The 17,792-nt window shown below is 33.9% G+C and overlaps 1 protein-coding gene across 1 annotated transcript; it reads right to left on the reverse strand.

The window, feature by feature from the left end:
- Positions 1 to 14,770: 14,770 nt before the first annotated feature.
- Positions 14,771 to 16,069, reverse strand: LOC127088086 (probable isoaspartyl peptidase/L-asparaginase 2). The gene is made up of 4 exons (XM_051028998.1): positions 15,886 to 16,069; positions 15,532 to 15,765; positions 15,354 to 15,440; positions 14,771 to 15,259 (listed from the first exon to the last, which is right to left on the reverse strand). Exons 1-4 carry the CDS (start codon positions 16,045 to 16,047, stop codon positions 14,771 to 14,773), a joined length of 972 nt encoding a protein of 323 aa, XP_050884955.1. The 5' UTR covers positions 16,048 to 16,069.
- Between the last annotated feature and the right edge of the window lie 1,723 nt (positions 16,070 to 17,792).

The raw sequence follows: 17,792 nt of genomic DNA on the forward strand, positions 1-17,792 counted from the left end.
TTGTGACAATATCAAGGGATGAACGGGATCAAGTTCATTTGTATGTTCTGCACAATAATAATGAGGTTGAGCCATATGTTGAAATGCACAAGGATGTACTCCGAAGGTTAAATCCGAACAGAAATGAAAATTGGATAGTTATAGAGCACAATCAAAGTTTCATACAATGGTTGAAGGATCATATTTATTTGAAGCACTCTTCAGATCCTTCTTCGGTAACAGAAATGTTGAGATGTTTGGCATATGGTCCAAGTTTGCATGTGTTTTCTCATAGCGCATATTCAATTAATGGATACACATTTTATACCAAAGAACAAGATGATAAGAGTACTATGCAAAATAGTGGTGTCACCGTGCTAGCTGAAGCAATGCATATATCAAGTATGAAGGACTTAAACCCCAAATATGCAAATTTGTCATATTTTGGAGTTATTGAGCACATTTGGGTGTTTGATTACGAGAAGTTTCAGATTCCCATCTTTGGTTGCAAGTGGGTGAATAGTAGTGGCATACGAATGGATAAGTCTGGATTTTTGCAAGTTGATCTTACTAGGGTGGGGTACAAAGATGAACCTTTTATTCTAGCATCTCAAGCTAAACAAGTGTTCTATGTGAATGACCCGAAGAGTACAAAATGGTCTATAGTGCTTTTCTCTAACAAAGTGACTGATGATAGCGGTGTCGATCAATGTGATATTGATGTTGAGAATGAATCATGCATTAGACGGAATGAGTTGAATAGAAATGATGAAGTTAAGGATCTTATACCGGATGAGTCATATATAAGAAACGATCATAATGAGGGAATTTGGATCAATTCATCCGTACGCATTGCTAAGAAACAAGTGATTAATATTCCAACAAAGAAAAGAAAGAGATGTTAGTGACTTAGGTAAATTATCCATGGTTTCTTTATTTTTTTTTTCATTTGTTTTGATTATAAGTTATATGTGATAATGCATGATTTCATTATATTTTTGTTTTCAATTGCTTTGATTATAAGTTATATCTGATAATGCATGATTTCTTTATTTTTTTGTTTTCAATTGCTTTGATTATAAGTTATATTTGATATTTGATGGTTTCCTTGGTTTATTACAGGTTAGACATGGCTGATGACCAACATGAGGAAGTTAGTAAAGTATTCGCGGAAGAAGAAATTCGAAGAGGCATCACAGTAATGCGAAGGATGGTCCAAGGAAGATCTCGAGGCATCATACTAGATGTCTCTTGGAACAACCAGGGACAACTTATAGAACCTAATGGGCATACCTTAACTAGTTTCATCGGTGCACTAGTAAGGAATGAAATTCCCATTACATGTGATGATTGGAGAAATAAAGAGTTGAAAGAGTCCAAAGAAAAAATTTGGAGTGAGATAAAGGTACAATCATTTGGCCCTTAATTATACGGTATCAATTATGTTTTTTCAATTACCGATACTAACTATCAATCTGTATGTTTTTCTTAGCGATGTTTTAACATCGAAGAAGAAAGAAGAGGGTTTTGTATGAAATTGGCCGGAAAGCTTCTTAGAGGGTTTCGGACATTTTTATCATCCAAGTTCCTTAAGGATGCGGATGGTAATTTTGTGGATGCGGAGCTTCCTAGAAAATATGAAAGTTTGATATCGGCTGAAGAATGGGAAGCTTTCAAATCCAAAAGACAAGACCCGACTTTTCAAAGAATAAGTGCTACAAATCGGGAAAGAGCATCAAGTCCCGCATATCCGTACCGAAAAGGACGTGTCGGATATGGACGCTTAGAACAATCCATGGTAAGTATTTATAAATTGCGAAAACAAATTTGTTCATCATATATTAGTTTTATCTGATCAAATTGTATGACTTAATGTGTAGCTGCAGAAGGAGGAAAGTTCAGAAACATCTCTTCCTGCACATGTTTTGTGGAAGGAAGCCCGTGTGGGCAAATCTGGAGTTCCTCAAGAAGAAGTTTTAAACGTATACCAGAAATGTGTAAGTATAACATTTTTTCATTAATTGAATAACATTTTTATACACAAATATTTGACAAGTATACGGTATTCATCTGATTTTTCAGGAGGAGCTATCTCAGTCTCTATCTCCCGATGATACTAAGAGCATACTTAGTCGGGCATTAGATGTCCCTGAGTATTCTGGTCGGGTGAGGGGTAAGGGATTTGGAGTCACTCCGACCTCCCTCAGTGTTAAAAAAGGAAAGGCTCCTAGTAATCGGGAGCTTCATGCAAGATTGGAAGCCATGCAAGCTGAGCTTGATGCATTGAGGAGAGAAAGAGAGGCTAGCGCCTCAACGGTATACAGAGATGCTTCGGACAAAAACAGTATCAACTGTACCTTTCAGCCGAACATTCCAGAGGTAATTACATATAATTGTCTTAAATTGAACTATTTTCTTAAATTATGTATTTGACATATATACACATTAACGATTTCTTGTTATTATTGGTTTTAGGGCATTTCCCATTGTCAGCTGTATTTGTCGTCACCATACTATCGGATGGTTGGCAAGGGAAAAGTGCATAACGTTAGCGGAGTATTACTCCACACTAGAGAGCTCCCTGCTGGATGTTTGAAGGTATCAGTTGATATTGCAGTTGAGCCGAATGCAGCATTACCATATCCTAGCGATGATTCGGATGCAACAACGGTGCACGAAGCAGTAGGTTCATTTGTTGCATGGCCGACAAACCTCATATGCGTAGGATATGAGGTATGCTTAAAACTTATGTTAACTTTAATGTGTATATTCAAAGTTTAACATTTATGCTTAAAATTTTACTTACATATTTTCCTTGGTTATGTTAAATAGACTCCCACAAAATCCAAATCAAAAGAAAATGAGGTTAGCAATGCCTCCGCACAACAAAAAAAGGAGGTTAGCAACGCCTCCGCACGGGTAAAAAGTTCTGGTGCTAAGAAGACCGTAGCTAGGAAAAAACCTACCACCAAGTATAGGTCGTGCCTCAGGACATTTCTAGAGATGACCGATATACCGACCGGAGGTGTTCGGAATGTACATATGGAGGTAGGGATTTTCGGCTTTGATTACGACCAAATGATTGGTAATGAAGACTTCATGCAAGTTTTTGGTCATGAAGAAATCGGCGTCAACGTTGTCAATACATATATTAGGTAAATCCGGTCTACTTTGTTTTATTAATTAAACAACTTATGTTAATGATGTTTACTTTATGTTAATCCGGTTTACTTTATGTTTCAAAAGAGGTGTTAATGATGTTTTTATATTGGACGAGTCATTCGGATTCTTAGCACCCGCGACCGTCAACTTAGGTTTAATCTTAAGTAGACCGCATACCGTGACGGAGTATGTTCTTCGGATCCTCATGGACAATAAAGATGCGGAGAAGTTGTTTTTTATACCGTTTAATACCGGGTTAGCATTTCATTCTAAATTCATCTATTATAATTATTTTCCAAGTTACCATCTAACATTTGCCTAATCATTACAGTGGACATTGGTTGTTGCTCGCAATCAATCCTATCCGAGAAATTGTGTATTATCTTGACTCGTTAGGAAATGATTGGACAACATACCCGGATATGAAGGTCCTAATTGACACGTAAGTGAGAATGTTCAAAATTTTTCTTAGTTTATGTGAATTGTTCTAATTGCTTCATTTTTATTTTATTAGCGTCCTACAAGCTTTTCGGGCCCAACGAGATATCCAAACCTCAAGGAGGGGCGCCAACTGCATTACATGGATTAAAGTGGCGGTATATTTTTAATTACCACATTTTTTATTATATTAGTGATGACACTTGATAAAACTTAGGATTTATAATCCATATTTTTTTTTCATGTAGTGTCCTCAACAACGTAATCAAATAGATTGCGGGTATTTCGTGTTGAGGTTTATGCGAGATACTCTTGCTTTGGGCCGATTAGTGATTCCCACCGATGTATGTATTTCTAACTTATGAGTTATTTTTACATTTACACATATCTCATATAATTAAATAGTTGGAATTAATTCAAAATATGTTATATTATTATGTAGTACTTTGAGGAATTCAAGTGTGCATTTTATACAAAGGATCAAGTGGACGAAATCAAAGAGGAGTGGTGTCAATTCATGATAGAGCTCAAAGTTTTTTCATAAATTTGTGTAATTAATGTGTACATTTGTAGTATATGTAATGACTTGTAAATGTGTACATAAATTTGTATATATTTTGATACATTTAAGGCAAAATTGGTTTGAATTGGTATATATATATATTTGTTAGCCAAAAATTGGTAGAAAAAAGGCCAAAATGGCATGTATAAAATGTGATAACTGTCTGTCAAAATCTGGTTGAAAACAGGTAGAAATTCTGGTTTATAAACCTGGAAAAAATGTGGTTTAAAACAAAAGCTTCAAAAATTTTCGTATACATTAGACAGCGCTTTTGTAAAAAGCGCTGTCTAAGGGGGGGATTAGAAAGTGCTTTAGGCAAAAGCGCTGTCTAAGGGGGGGGGGGGGGGGGGCTTAGACAGCGCTTTTTGAAAAGCGCTGTCTAAGCCCCCCCTTTAGACAGCGCTTTTGCCTAAAGCGCTGTCTAAGGTATACCTAAAAAAATTAAAATAGGGGGGGCTTAGACAGCGCTTTTTGAAAAGCGCTGTCTAAGCCCCCCCCCCCCCCCCCTTAGACAGCGCTTTGGCCAAAAGCGCTGTCTAAGGTATACCTAAAAAAATTAAAATAGGAGGGTCTTAGAAAGCGCTTTTGGCCAAAGCGCTGTCTAAGGGGGGGGGGGCTTAGACAGCGCTTTTAAGATTTAAAAAAGCGCTGTCTAAACCTTTAGCAGCAGAGGTTTAGACAGCGCTTTAAAGCGCTGTCTAAGGCTAAAAAAAGCGCTGTCTAAGGTCTTGTTTGGCGTAGTGGATTTAGAAAGAGGTTACTAAGTACTTTAAGGAGAACTTCTGGTAGAGATTTGAATTTAGAATTAATTTTGTTGGGACCTCTCTATGGTCTCTTAGAAGCGAAAGCAATTGCTCTCAGTTAAGATTTATCCTTTTGGAAATGGATATGGTGGTTGCTGGGATGGATGAGAGTAAAAGGTCAGGTCCTGACAAAATTTTAATTTTTACAAGAATATTTAGAATTTACTTAAGAAGAAGGTTTTTTTAATGAAAAATATATATTTATAAAATAAGATAGAGTCACAAACACACGGAACAAGAAAAAAGGCATATGAAGAAATAGTTAAACTTGTACAAGGTGTACTGAATACCTTAATCAAAGAAAAAGAAAGCAAAAAAAAAGGGATTAGTAGCCACACTTGCATCGAAGAAATAAAAAATTGATGACCTCAACACCACCAGTGGAAGCCAAATTATAGCTCGGGAAGAAAAACCACCATTAACATAACAACAACCTCCAAAACAGCTTAAGACCACTACTCCAAAATAACATGTTGAGACTCTCACAATCCTTATTGGTTCAAGAAGAGGATATGGTTCACAAGCCAGTTTAAAAAATTACAAGAGTAATTGACCAAAGAAAAGCTTAAATCTTCAATGTTCTCCTCGTTAAGTAGTTTATCTATAAAAATGAAATCATTTTGGATTTTCTAAATAGTTCATACCACTAAAATTCAAATCACGATAAGCCCCCCTTTATCCTAACTAACCCCCCTAAGAAAGAAAGCAATCTCAAATAGCAAAATAATATCTCCCAAAAGGACAAACGATAAAAGAGATTAAAATTTCACATATTGGTCCTATAAAATTGTAGCAATAAGTCCCAATGGTTTGAAATTGTACTAATTTGTTGATGTTTAATAGGATAATCAAATATGGACTAAATCACAATAATATATTGTTTGGATAGAATTTTAGTAAATTTGGTCAAATCTAAAAGATAATTTAGCGAATAAATATTAACTTATATTTAATACTATATTTCTAATTAATCAAATGATAAAAATCATATTAATGGGTGAGAAAAATATAACCTGCAATTGCTTCGTTCATTTTCCTGTTGTCTTAATTTACGACATCTCAACCTTCTTAGGTACCATTTCGCTTGTCTTTTTATTGACTTATCTTCTACTTTAAAAAGAAAGCAGGGATAAACAATATTTAGAAATAACTCCTTATAAAAAAGTGACTTTTCTATTAAGAGTAAAAACATAATTAAATGAGCTTCTAGTAAAGTAGTTGAAAGGAATTTTATAAAAACTCTTCAAAACTTTTACTTATACATACATCTTTGAATCTCCGTGAACATAATTTACACTACCAAGTTATTATAAATTATTTTTTCATTCTTTACACCAACATACATTTTCATTATTCTTCTCATATTACTTTATTTTATCTAATTAAAAAAAATATTTATTTATTTGTCAACATCATCGTTATTGTTATGCAGTATTTAACTACGATGGAAAATTATAGAATTTGTTAGTCTAATATACTAAAATCATTTATTTTAAAAATTTTAAGTTTTTCATGATATCAATTTTTTAATTAGTGAGTTTTTCATGCACACGCATATTTCTAAATATTAATAAAAAAATATTCATTTAATTTTTTATAACATAATTTATAACTTTTAGTAAACAGTAATAGTATTTTATTTTATTTTGTATCTATTTTTGTGTAAAACAAATTTATATATATATATATATATATCTAATATTTGATTACTTTTATAAGTATAAATAAAAAGAAGTACTTTTAAACACTATCTCACTCGCAAATATTATATATCAAGCACTTGCGTTAAATTTTGATAAAAAATCATCACCACTATAAATAATACATTTCATAACGACGATTTCACTTCCCTTATTAAAAAATTGAGGTATAATATTATTATTCAATAAGCCTCTTCTTCTTCAATAAGCCTCTTCTTAATGTCTTTTGGTAACATCTAAGAGTTTATATCACTATATTAACTGGTGTAGCTCTAGTAAACTAAAAGTTAATTGCAATTCTGTCTGAGTTTACAAGAATATATAAATTCATAAATGTTTTGGGTCTTGTTCAAAGCTAGTGGTTGAAAATGAAACATGGAGGGAAAATCTTGATAGGAACCTCATTTGGATTACTATATCAAAATTTAGGTTCCATTTAAATGATTGGAAAGTCTTTAGGTTTGGGGAGGTAATGAAGATGATGGGCTTGGATGGTTGATATTGTGTATGGAAGTTCCCTTCTTGAGTTTTGCTAACATGGTTTATTAGTTTTGGACTAATCTTTAAAGTTCTATTTTATAGATTTTGACTATGATTTCTAACCATTCATGATTATTTGCTGGATTCGTGTATAACTAATAGTGTGATTATCATTACTTGGGTTATCTTTTGAATTCTCATAATTTTGTAATTGTCCAAGGATCAAATGGTGTTTTAATTGTGTTTTCTATATCTCCTTTATTTCAATTTTAAGATCATTACAATTGGAGACCTTAGAATTTTTATTGGTTTTGTGGTAGTCCTTTCGAATCTTTTAAATAATATATCTTTTAAATATGTCTTTTATTGGCCACAAAAGGATTTTTTTGTTGGTTTAGCTTCAAGAGTTGATTTTAATTTTTCAAAATAAACCTTCTTATCCCAAGGTCACTCGCGTTTATGGCCTAAAAACGAGATTTTATTCCTTTTTTAGAATATTAATTTTGCTCGAGGATTCATAATTTTCTTCTGAAAAATCATCATTCTAAATTTGATTTAAATCCTCAAAGATTCTTTACTACATTTATATCATATATCTGTGATATTTTGATTAAGATTTAGAGTTTCTATTTTTCCATTTAATATGTAATATTTGCTTATATGGTTTGTTTCACCATAATTATAACCAACAATGACGACCTAGGTTTTATAATGACAAATGTAAAAAAATCTAAACGTATTTTTTCCAACGTTTTTAACCTTGGCTAAAATATGCAGCGATGGTTAGGAACTATTGCAAAAGCCTATCTAAAGAATGTGAGCTTATCAAAGGTTACATTCAGCTGCAAAAAATTTAAGGGTAGTTAAAAATCTTTCGTGGTTACAAATATTACGGACTCCGTCAACTCGTCATCAGTGTGGAGTGTGATAAGAAAATAACATGTCAATGTGATCCAACAATCAACTGTTATTTTCTTTGTCAGTTCTTAATAATTTCTCTCAAATGCATTAAAGTCAAAGAAGTTGCATGGTTTTACAAATCATAATGCCTCAACTCCAATATGGCGTCAACCACCGGCAGAATGGTTCTGACAACGCCGAACTTAAAATCATACCTCAACTTCAATATGGTATCAACCACCGGTATAATGGTCCCGAAAATCCCGAGCTCAAAATTATAACCATACCTCGAACTTCAAATTAGTGTCGACCATAGGCACGGTGGTCCCAATGACACTGAGTCCCTATTTTAATAATTGACATATAAATAAACAATAAAAAATAATAATAACAATATTCATTGTAATATCAATTTCTCAAAATAGAAAGTATTTGACTATCCAACACTTAAAGTGTCCAAAATAAAATACAACATGATAAGAAAATGGCATAAACAACAAACTCTCACTAACAAAGTACAACAAAAGAACTCACAATGTTCATGCTCTCAACATGGTTTTTGAACACAATGGGCTTAAGCACCTTACTTAGGGGATCACCTAGTACGAAATCAGTACCAATGTACTTAACAACAATGTCATTTTTCTTTACAAGATCTCCGACAGTCAAATACTTCAATTCCAAATGCTTAAAACCGCTAGAAATTTTATTATTCTTAGAGTAGAACACAGTTGCACTGTTATCACAGTAAAGTTTTAGTGGTTTGGAAATGGAATCAACAATACGAAGTCCAATCACTAAATTTCTCGATCAAACAAGATGAGTGGCAGCAGATAACAATCAACAAACTCTGCATGCGTAGTAGAAGAGGCGACAAGAGTTTGCTTTTTATTCTTACATGATATTGCACCTCCATCCAACATAATGTAACCAGAAGTAGATTTCCTATCATCAACGCACCTAGTAAGATCAGAGTCAGTATACCCAACTATTTCCAGGTTGTCAACTCTCCTAAAAACAAGTATATACTCTTTAGTTCTCTGAAAATATCTCATCACTTTATTAGCAGCAATCTAATTATCATTCCCATAATTAGACTGGTATCATCCCAATACGCCAACTATGAAAGCAATGTCAGGCATAGTGCATACTTGAGCATACATCAAGCTGCCCAATGCATTGCCAAAGGGTTTTCCCTTCATCTCTGCTAGCTCAATCTCATTTTTAGAACATTGATCTTTACTAAATTTGTCTCCTTTAGTAATTGGAATATCCTCTGGCTTACAGTTCTGCATATTGAACCTCTCCGGGACTCTATCAATATAATCCCTTTGTGACAAGCCAAGTACACCACGTGATTTATCTCTGTGTATTTTAGTTTCCAACACAAAGGATGTTTCACCAAGATCTTTCATATCAAAGAATTTGGTAAGCATAAGTTTGGTCTCATGAAGTAGACCAAGATCACCACTGGCTAGCAAAATATCATCAACATACAACACAATAAAAATGAATTTGCTCCCACTGACCTTAAGGTAGATTCACTTATCGACTTTATTTTTTTCAAAACCCAATGAAGTCACCACCTTATAAAATTTCAAGTACCATCCTCTGGAAGCCTGTTTCAAACCATAAATCGATTTTCTCAATTTACAAACTAATTGCTCATTACCACTTGACACAAAACCATCAGGTTGCTGCATGTACACCTCCTTATTAATATCATCATTTAGAAAAGAAATCTTAACATCCATCTGGTGCAACTCTAAGTCAAAATGTGCTACAAGGGCCATAACGATTCTAAAAGAGTCTTTAGTGGAAACATGAGAAAAAATTTCATTAAAATCAATTCCTTTTTTTTTTTTGTGAAGCCTTTAGCCACAAGTCTTGCCTTAAACATCTCAATTTTACCTTTTGAGTCCTTATTTATTTTGAATATCCACCTGCAACCAATAATCTTACAGTTTCTTGGTAACTCCACTAGTTCTCAAACATCATTATCTACCAAGGATTTCATTTCGTCATCCATTGCATATGTCCACATGCTAGATTGAGAATAAGCAATAACTTATAAATAATTTTTAGGATCAATAACGATATCAACATCATAAGCATCATCACTAAGATAAACTACAAAATAATCAGGGATAACAAATCGCTTTTGTCTTACCGACCTTTTAACATGAATTTTCTCATCTGGCTCATCAGGTTGTGCAACCTCTGCTATAACAGGAGGATCAACTACATTTTCAACATGTGGTTCAACCACATCTTCAACTCGATGTTCAGCCACATTCTCATTTAGAGTAGAACCTCCATGAGCAGTGGATGATCCAACAATATCAAAATTAGGTTGTGGCAAAGTAACAACGACAGGCATAACAGAATCAATATTATCATATGTAATGACAGGCTCAGCAACATCAAGCTCAAAGAATTTTGCATGCAAGAACTCCACAATTTTATTACCTCTACCAACACAAAAGAATATGTATCCTTTAGCTCGATCTGGATATCCAATAAAAAACAATGATTTATTTTTGGGTCAAGATTTGTCTCAGAAGTATTATATTTTTATACCAATTAAATTATATATATATATATATATATATATATATATATATATATATATATATATATATATATATATATATATATATATATATAACTAATTAAAACTATATATTAAACTAATTAAATCTATATATATAAAAAAACTAAGGGAATTATATATAAAACAACATGTAATGTGAATCTCTAGATTTCTATTATTTTTTAATTATCTTGGATATTTTATTAAATAAATATTAGTTTATATAAATTTGTAATACATTTGTTTTGTCAAATATTTTGAAATACTATATAATATCCCTATAATATTGACATTGATACTATTGAAGACAAAATTTATTCGGAATGATATATTGTTTAAATTCATGATTGGATTCCTATACAAGAAATTCTATAAATAATTGTATGTGATTACCACCAAAGTGAGACCACTCATTTTAATTTATAAAAGTTTCTTTGTAGTTTGAGGAATGTTTTTGAGTCATTACTATGATTGTCTTCCTAGAGGGGATTGTGCATTCCACCCAAAGGGGATTGTGTGATAATGTTGATCTCTTCGTGATATCTTATGTTAATTAAAGCTATATCTTTCCTTTATTATTTGTTCTAATGCATTCCTGTTTTGTCACAACAGCAACCTTCTATATGAACAACTGTTCTGCTTCTATTGACATCCTGAATGAGTCTGATTTTGAATTTCGTGTGTAGTAGAATCGTCCTAAAGGTCAAATCATGATAGCTATTGTTGAAATACAAGAGACTAAGAGACATTTGAATAAACCTTGTGTCTTGAAAAGCACTACGGAGACTTTATTTTATATAAAGAAATTATAACTAATTACATGATATAGTAGATGTGGGACTATTCGATATACAAATATTCTTAATATTATATTTACAAATATCAACACTCCCCCTCAAGCTTGAGCATATAAGTCAAATGCACCAAGCTTGTTACATATATAATTAGTTTTGGGATTTCGTAGAGATTTTGTAAACACGTTTGTCAATTGATCATTAGAGTTGACAAAGTTTATGACGATGTCACCTGATTCGATTTTCTCTCTGACAAAGTGACAACCTATCTCAATATGTTTGATCCTCTCATGGAAGACTGGATTTGAAGCAATGTGCAATGCGGCTTGATTATCACAAATAAGTGTCATTGATCTTGCTTCTTCAATTTGAAATTCCTTGAGCAACTGTTTTAACCAAATAAGTTCACATGTTGCCATTGCCATGACCCTATACTCTGCCTCGGCGCTTGACCTTGCAACTACGTTTTGTTTCTTACTTTTCCAGGATATAAGATTTCCTCCAACAAGTACACAATACCTAGAGATGGATCGTCTATCAATGGGTGATCCTGCCCAATCAGCATCGGAGTATCCAACTATCTGAGTATATCCTTTATTTTCATACACTAGACCTTTTCCTGGAGCACATTTGATGTATCTCAGAATCCGGATAACAACATCCATGTGTTTCTGACAAAGGGAGTTTAAGAACTGACTTACCATACTAACTGCAAAAGAAATGTCTGAACGAGTGACTGTGAGATAATTAAACTTTCCAACCAATCTTCTATACATTTATGAGTCAAATAGAGGCTCCCCCTGATTGGGTAGTAGTTTGACACCTGGATCCATAGGAGTATCAGCTGGTTTAGCATTCAACAAAAATGTTTCTTCCAAAATATCCATAGCATATTTCCGTTGAGAAATCACCAAACCATCTATAGATTGGGCTTCCTCAATACCCAAGAAATAACGAAGTTTACCAAGATCTTTTGTCTGAAATTGATTTGAGAGATGTTGCTTTAACTGGAGTATACCCTGCTGATCACTACTAGTTATGACAATATCATCTACATACACAATAAGATAAATACACCCTTGGGTTGAGTGCCGATAAAAAACAGAATGGTCAGCTTTACTACGGACCATACCAAACTGTTGTACTACAATCCTGAATCTGCCGAACCAAACTCTCGGAGATTGCTTAAGACCATAAAGAGACCTGTGTAACCTACACACCATATTCGATGACTCCCCCTGAGCAACAAATCCAGGTGGTTGCTCCATATATACTTCCTCTTCAAGATCACCATGTAAAAAAGCATTTTGATGTCAAGTTGATGAATAGGCCAATGTCGAATGGCTGTAATGGCTAGAAGAAGTCTAACAGATACCATCTTGGCTACGGGCGAGAAGGTATCACTATAATCCAATCCAAAAAATCTGAGTGTATCCTTTGGCTATCAATCGGGCTTTAAATTGATCAATCTTACCATTTGGACCAACCTTTACTGTATAAAGTCAACGACGACCTACTAAAGATTTTCCATGGGGTAGAGGAACCAGTTCCCAAGTACCACTGCTCTGATACCATGTTGAAATACAAGAGACTAAGAGACATTTGAATAAACCGTGTGTCTTGAAAAGCACTACGGAGACTTTATTATATATAAAGAGATTATAACTAATTACATGATATAGTCGATGTGAGACTATTCGATATACAAATATTCTTAATATTATATTTACAAATATCAACAGCTATAATTGTCGCAAATAACAATTCTTGTTAATAGGGGTGTTCAAAACTGAACTAACCCAATAGAAAACTGTAAACCAAACCAAATTGAAATCGCAAAAAAACTGTATTTGGTTTGGATGTGTTTGAGTCATTTTTTAACAAAATCGCACAGTTTTCTTTGGTTTGTGGTTTGTATTTTACAAACCGAACAAAACCAAACAAAAACGCATTATGTTACAATCCAAACTTCACTTATCCCATAACCAACCAAAAACTCAACCCTATTATACTTTAACCTTACAATTACGAATGATTTTCTCTTACTCACACTTAGGGTTTTAGTTTTAACCTTCTCAAACCTCTCTTAATAGTATCACGCATTTTTTGCATCTTCTACTTTAATCTCTCTTCTCTTATGTTCTTTCTTTTTCATCTTCATCTCCATCTTCTACTTCAACCCTATTATACTTTAACCTTACAATTACGAATGATTTTCTCTTACTCACACTTAGGGTTTTAGTTTTAACCTTCTCAAACCTCTCTTAATAGTATCGCGCATTTTTTGCATCTTCTACTTTAATCTCTCTTCTCTTATGTTCTTTCTTTTTCATCTTCATCTCCATCATTTTTGTTGGGGGAGTTTTTCACTATTGTGATACATTCTCAACACTCCCCCTCAAGTGTGAGTCCACACTCTTGTACCGCACGAACTATTATACATATTAGTCACACTTGATACATTCTCAACACTCCCCCTCAAGTGTGAGTCCACAATGAACGTTTCTTATTCACCTCGTTGGCACTGTTGACACTCTTCAACGGAACATTTCTTATTCACCACATTGGCGCCGTTGACTTTCGATACAAGTAAGTCGGTCTCTTTTCTCGAACCAAGTAAGGAGCATTGGATATTGTGAGACTTCTTTTCTAGAGCAATATTTTGTGAGAGACACACCACATATTCACCTAAAACCTTGAGGTGATAGGTGAGTGAGTTCTCTCACTTATAAATGCTCAAGTCTCCACGTTACTAACCAATGTGGGATTATTATCCATACTACTCACACTTGATACATTCTCAACAATTTTTATGTTACTATTTTGTGTTCTAATTAAGTTTTTATCGCACATTTCTTCTTTAATCTCACATTTCTTCTACTCTTTCTTTTTCATCTTCTCTAATCTCTCATCTCTATTTTTTTTGATTTTATTATAATATTTTTTATATTATTTTATGATACTATTTTTTGTCGCGTTTGTCTAAAGACTAAATACAGAGTTATGTTGTTCTTTATAGATATATGTATGTCTCAATAAAAATCTTTTAAAAAATCGAATCAACCATCCAACTCAAACAACATTGGTTTTGTTTGATTTTATTTCTAAAGTCAACCAAAACAAATTGAACCGCGTATTTTTTTCTCTTACCGTTCAAATATTTTTAACGTCAAAATCATCTAAACCGCATCGCGAGCACCTCTCTTTATTATAGGATGAGACCTAATCCTAGGAAATAAATATGATGATTCTATCATATAAAAAGGAAAGGTAGCCTAGTCTAACGGCTATAACTTTGTCTAAACCAGAAAACTCAAACACTGCCATTTTATATATAATTTTCCTATTTATTTATTTGTCTAATCCCAGATTCCTACCTCTATAAACCCATTTTGAGTAGCACATCCCCTAAACATTCCATTACAATTATGACCAAAAGCAACTTCACCCTTATTAGACACCGCAATAAGACCAGCAAACCCTTCATCAAGACGATGTTTTATCACATAATCCACCGCCTCTTGAAGCCTATAACCTTTGTACTCCATTACTGCTGCAACTTCACGTGCTAGAGTACTACGTATGATAGCTTCACCTTCGCCAGTGCAAGAAACTCCACATAATTCACATGCATATGTTCCAGCACCTATCAGTGGTGAATCACCAATTCGACCACTCATTTTGTTCATTAAACCACCAGTCGATGTGGCAGCAGCACACCTTCCTTCACTGTCCACCACCACACATCCGACCGTCTCCGGTGCATAAGCACTTATCGGCAGACCGTTCATCTTCACTGGACTTTCAACTCCTGCACATTGTCCAGCCGTCGGAATTCGATAGTCAAACTGCATCACCATCCATCAAACACATACATTAAAATCATTAATAAAAATATTCATTGAAACCATATACATATATAGCATAGTAAAAATCTATTACCATAATTGTATTTGCTTCTTTTGCAAGTTTCAGCATACCAACATTATCAGGAGTGATGAAGTATTCATTTTCGGTAACCTCCACGCCCTAGCAAAACACAACCCCCAATCATATAGTTAATGAACCCAAATATATTTGTAAAAGTTGAGAGAAAAAATAAGAAATATTGATAACAAACCTGTTGACGGGCAAATTCTTCTGCGCCGGAAAAGGCAAGGTATGAATGAGGTGATTTCTCCATAACAAGACGAGCAAGTGAGATAGGGTTTTTCACGGTGGAAACGCCAGATACAGCACCGCATCTTCTCTTGGTACCGTCCATGATACTAGCCTCCATCTCCACAGTTCCTTTTGCTGTAAGCGCAGATCCACGTCCAGAATTGAACAATGGATCCGTTTCCAATTGTCTCACCTGTCACAAAAAGGTACCAACCCTAACATGTTAATGCATGGGTCAAAATTCAAGAACACGACATTCATATATATAACACTATCCCGTGATTGTGTGTGAGAGAGGGAACGGAAGACATACGACGAGTTCAACTACATCGAGAGCGGATGCATTGGAACGGAGAGCGGAGATACCAAGATTAAGACAATGAGTAAGAAGTTGCATGGCTTCTTGTTGACGCTGTGGTGGGAGATTAGGATCAACACCAGCGCCGCCGTGAACGGCAATAGCCCAACCGACCATATTGTTTTTGTGTTTTAAGATTTCTTCTGGAGTGATGAAAACCTAATGAATATGGTAAGTCCTTGTATAGTCAGGTGTTAACGTTATTTGGTGAATTGAATAATAAATGAGCAACGATATCCGGTGGATATCATCAAAACATTTGACTTATTTAAATTGGATATGGACTTTTCTTTACTTATTACTACTTTTTTTTATTGTTATCCACTCGATTTTAGTGTTATTTATTACGACTTTTTATTTTTTGTTTGATTTTTTTTCAAATATTTCCTTTTTTTTTCCGGCAAAAGAATTGATATTTTATATTTCTACCTTTTTTTTCCGTTAAAAATGTAGTCCTCTATAATTCTAATAAATTGAATTGAATACCTATTACTAAACTTTATTAGATGGCACACACATTTTTTAATTTGGCACTTGTTACGATGTTCAACAATAATGGAGAATATCGTGTCTGGGAGTCAATTAAAATTGACAGTGATTGTCGTATTATGATGTATAGTTCATATGATATTGCCATGCTGGTTGTAATCACATAGATATATTGTCTAGTCGTTTTATTTGTTTTGTGTGTTGTTGTTTTAATAGTTGTAACCGAAAATTGTAATCGTTATGAAAATAACATTGTTTTCAATATGAAATAAAATGGTTATATAAAATGAATTACATATCAAAAACGGGACTAAAAGTGGATTCAATAATTATGTTGTGGAGCTTGCTCCAACATTGGGATAATTTGTATGATTGTGTCCGGGCTGACGGTATGAATTACATTATCTCATCATTTTGTTTGCCGTATCCATTTTGGTTCGAATACGCGTATTGTTAGGGAGGCCATTTTTTCTTTCTTCGCATAATTTTGTTGTGACAAACTATGTTCCTTTGATATGTATGCCAATAATCCTCCTTTGCGACCACCAGAAAGATATTATTGTACATATTACAAACGTTTATGACTTTGTAAATGGCATATAATAGGTTGGACGGATCTTGCCGAGCATGTGAACATGTCACTATGACATGGGTGCAAGGCATACGAAAGGTTTGAAACTTTTCGCAATCGCATCAACCTCTATCTAGTTTGACTTGATAGTATCCCCTTGGTCTCCCTTCATTATGGTCAATTGTCTCCTCTACAATGAATTAACCTCTATAACGGTCAATCATTGTGATAACATTTGTTAGCTTTGGCAGTTTCCTCTTTAATAAATTTCATACAACTTTCATAGACAACTACTCTAATTGTAACATTGAACTCCATTTTGAACATTTGGTATCAAATAGTGACCCTAACCTAAAATAGGTTTTTCTTATCAAAGCAGTTATCGGTAGGTTTCTAATGCCTTTGAAGACAAAGTTCATTGGTTCCACTTCTCCACTAAAATATTATCAATCCACCTTAAGGCACCTGCATTTGTCAATCTGATCTCTTTGTGGTAGTGTTGGAACGTTGGTTCTGTTAATGCATATCATGTGTTCACAATTTTTTTCCAAAGTGTCATGTCTTTGATCTTTCGCATGAAGTTTTGAGCGATATGTCTAATGCAGTAGACATGCGTCAAAGTAGGATTTTGCCGACAGTTATCAATGTCATTGTATGCAATCTCAATAGACGGTTGTCTGTCTAAAATCAAACATATGTTAGGTTGCGGAGCAACGTGTAATCAAAGATTCCTAAGAAAGAAACTTCATCCAACAAAAGTCTCCCCTTCAATCAGAGCAAAGGTAATTGGAAAAGTATAATT

The sequence above is a fragment of the Lathyrus oleraceus genome, chromosome 5, assembly GCF_024323335.1.
Source record: "Lathyrus oleraceus cultivar Zhongwan6 chromosome 5, CAAS_Psat_ZW6_1.0, whole genome shotgun sequence".
Taxonomy (NCBI): domain Eukaryota; kingdom Viridiplantae; phylum Streptophyta; class Magnoliopsida; order Fabales; family Fabaceae; genus Lathyrus; species Lathyrus oleraceus.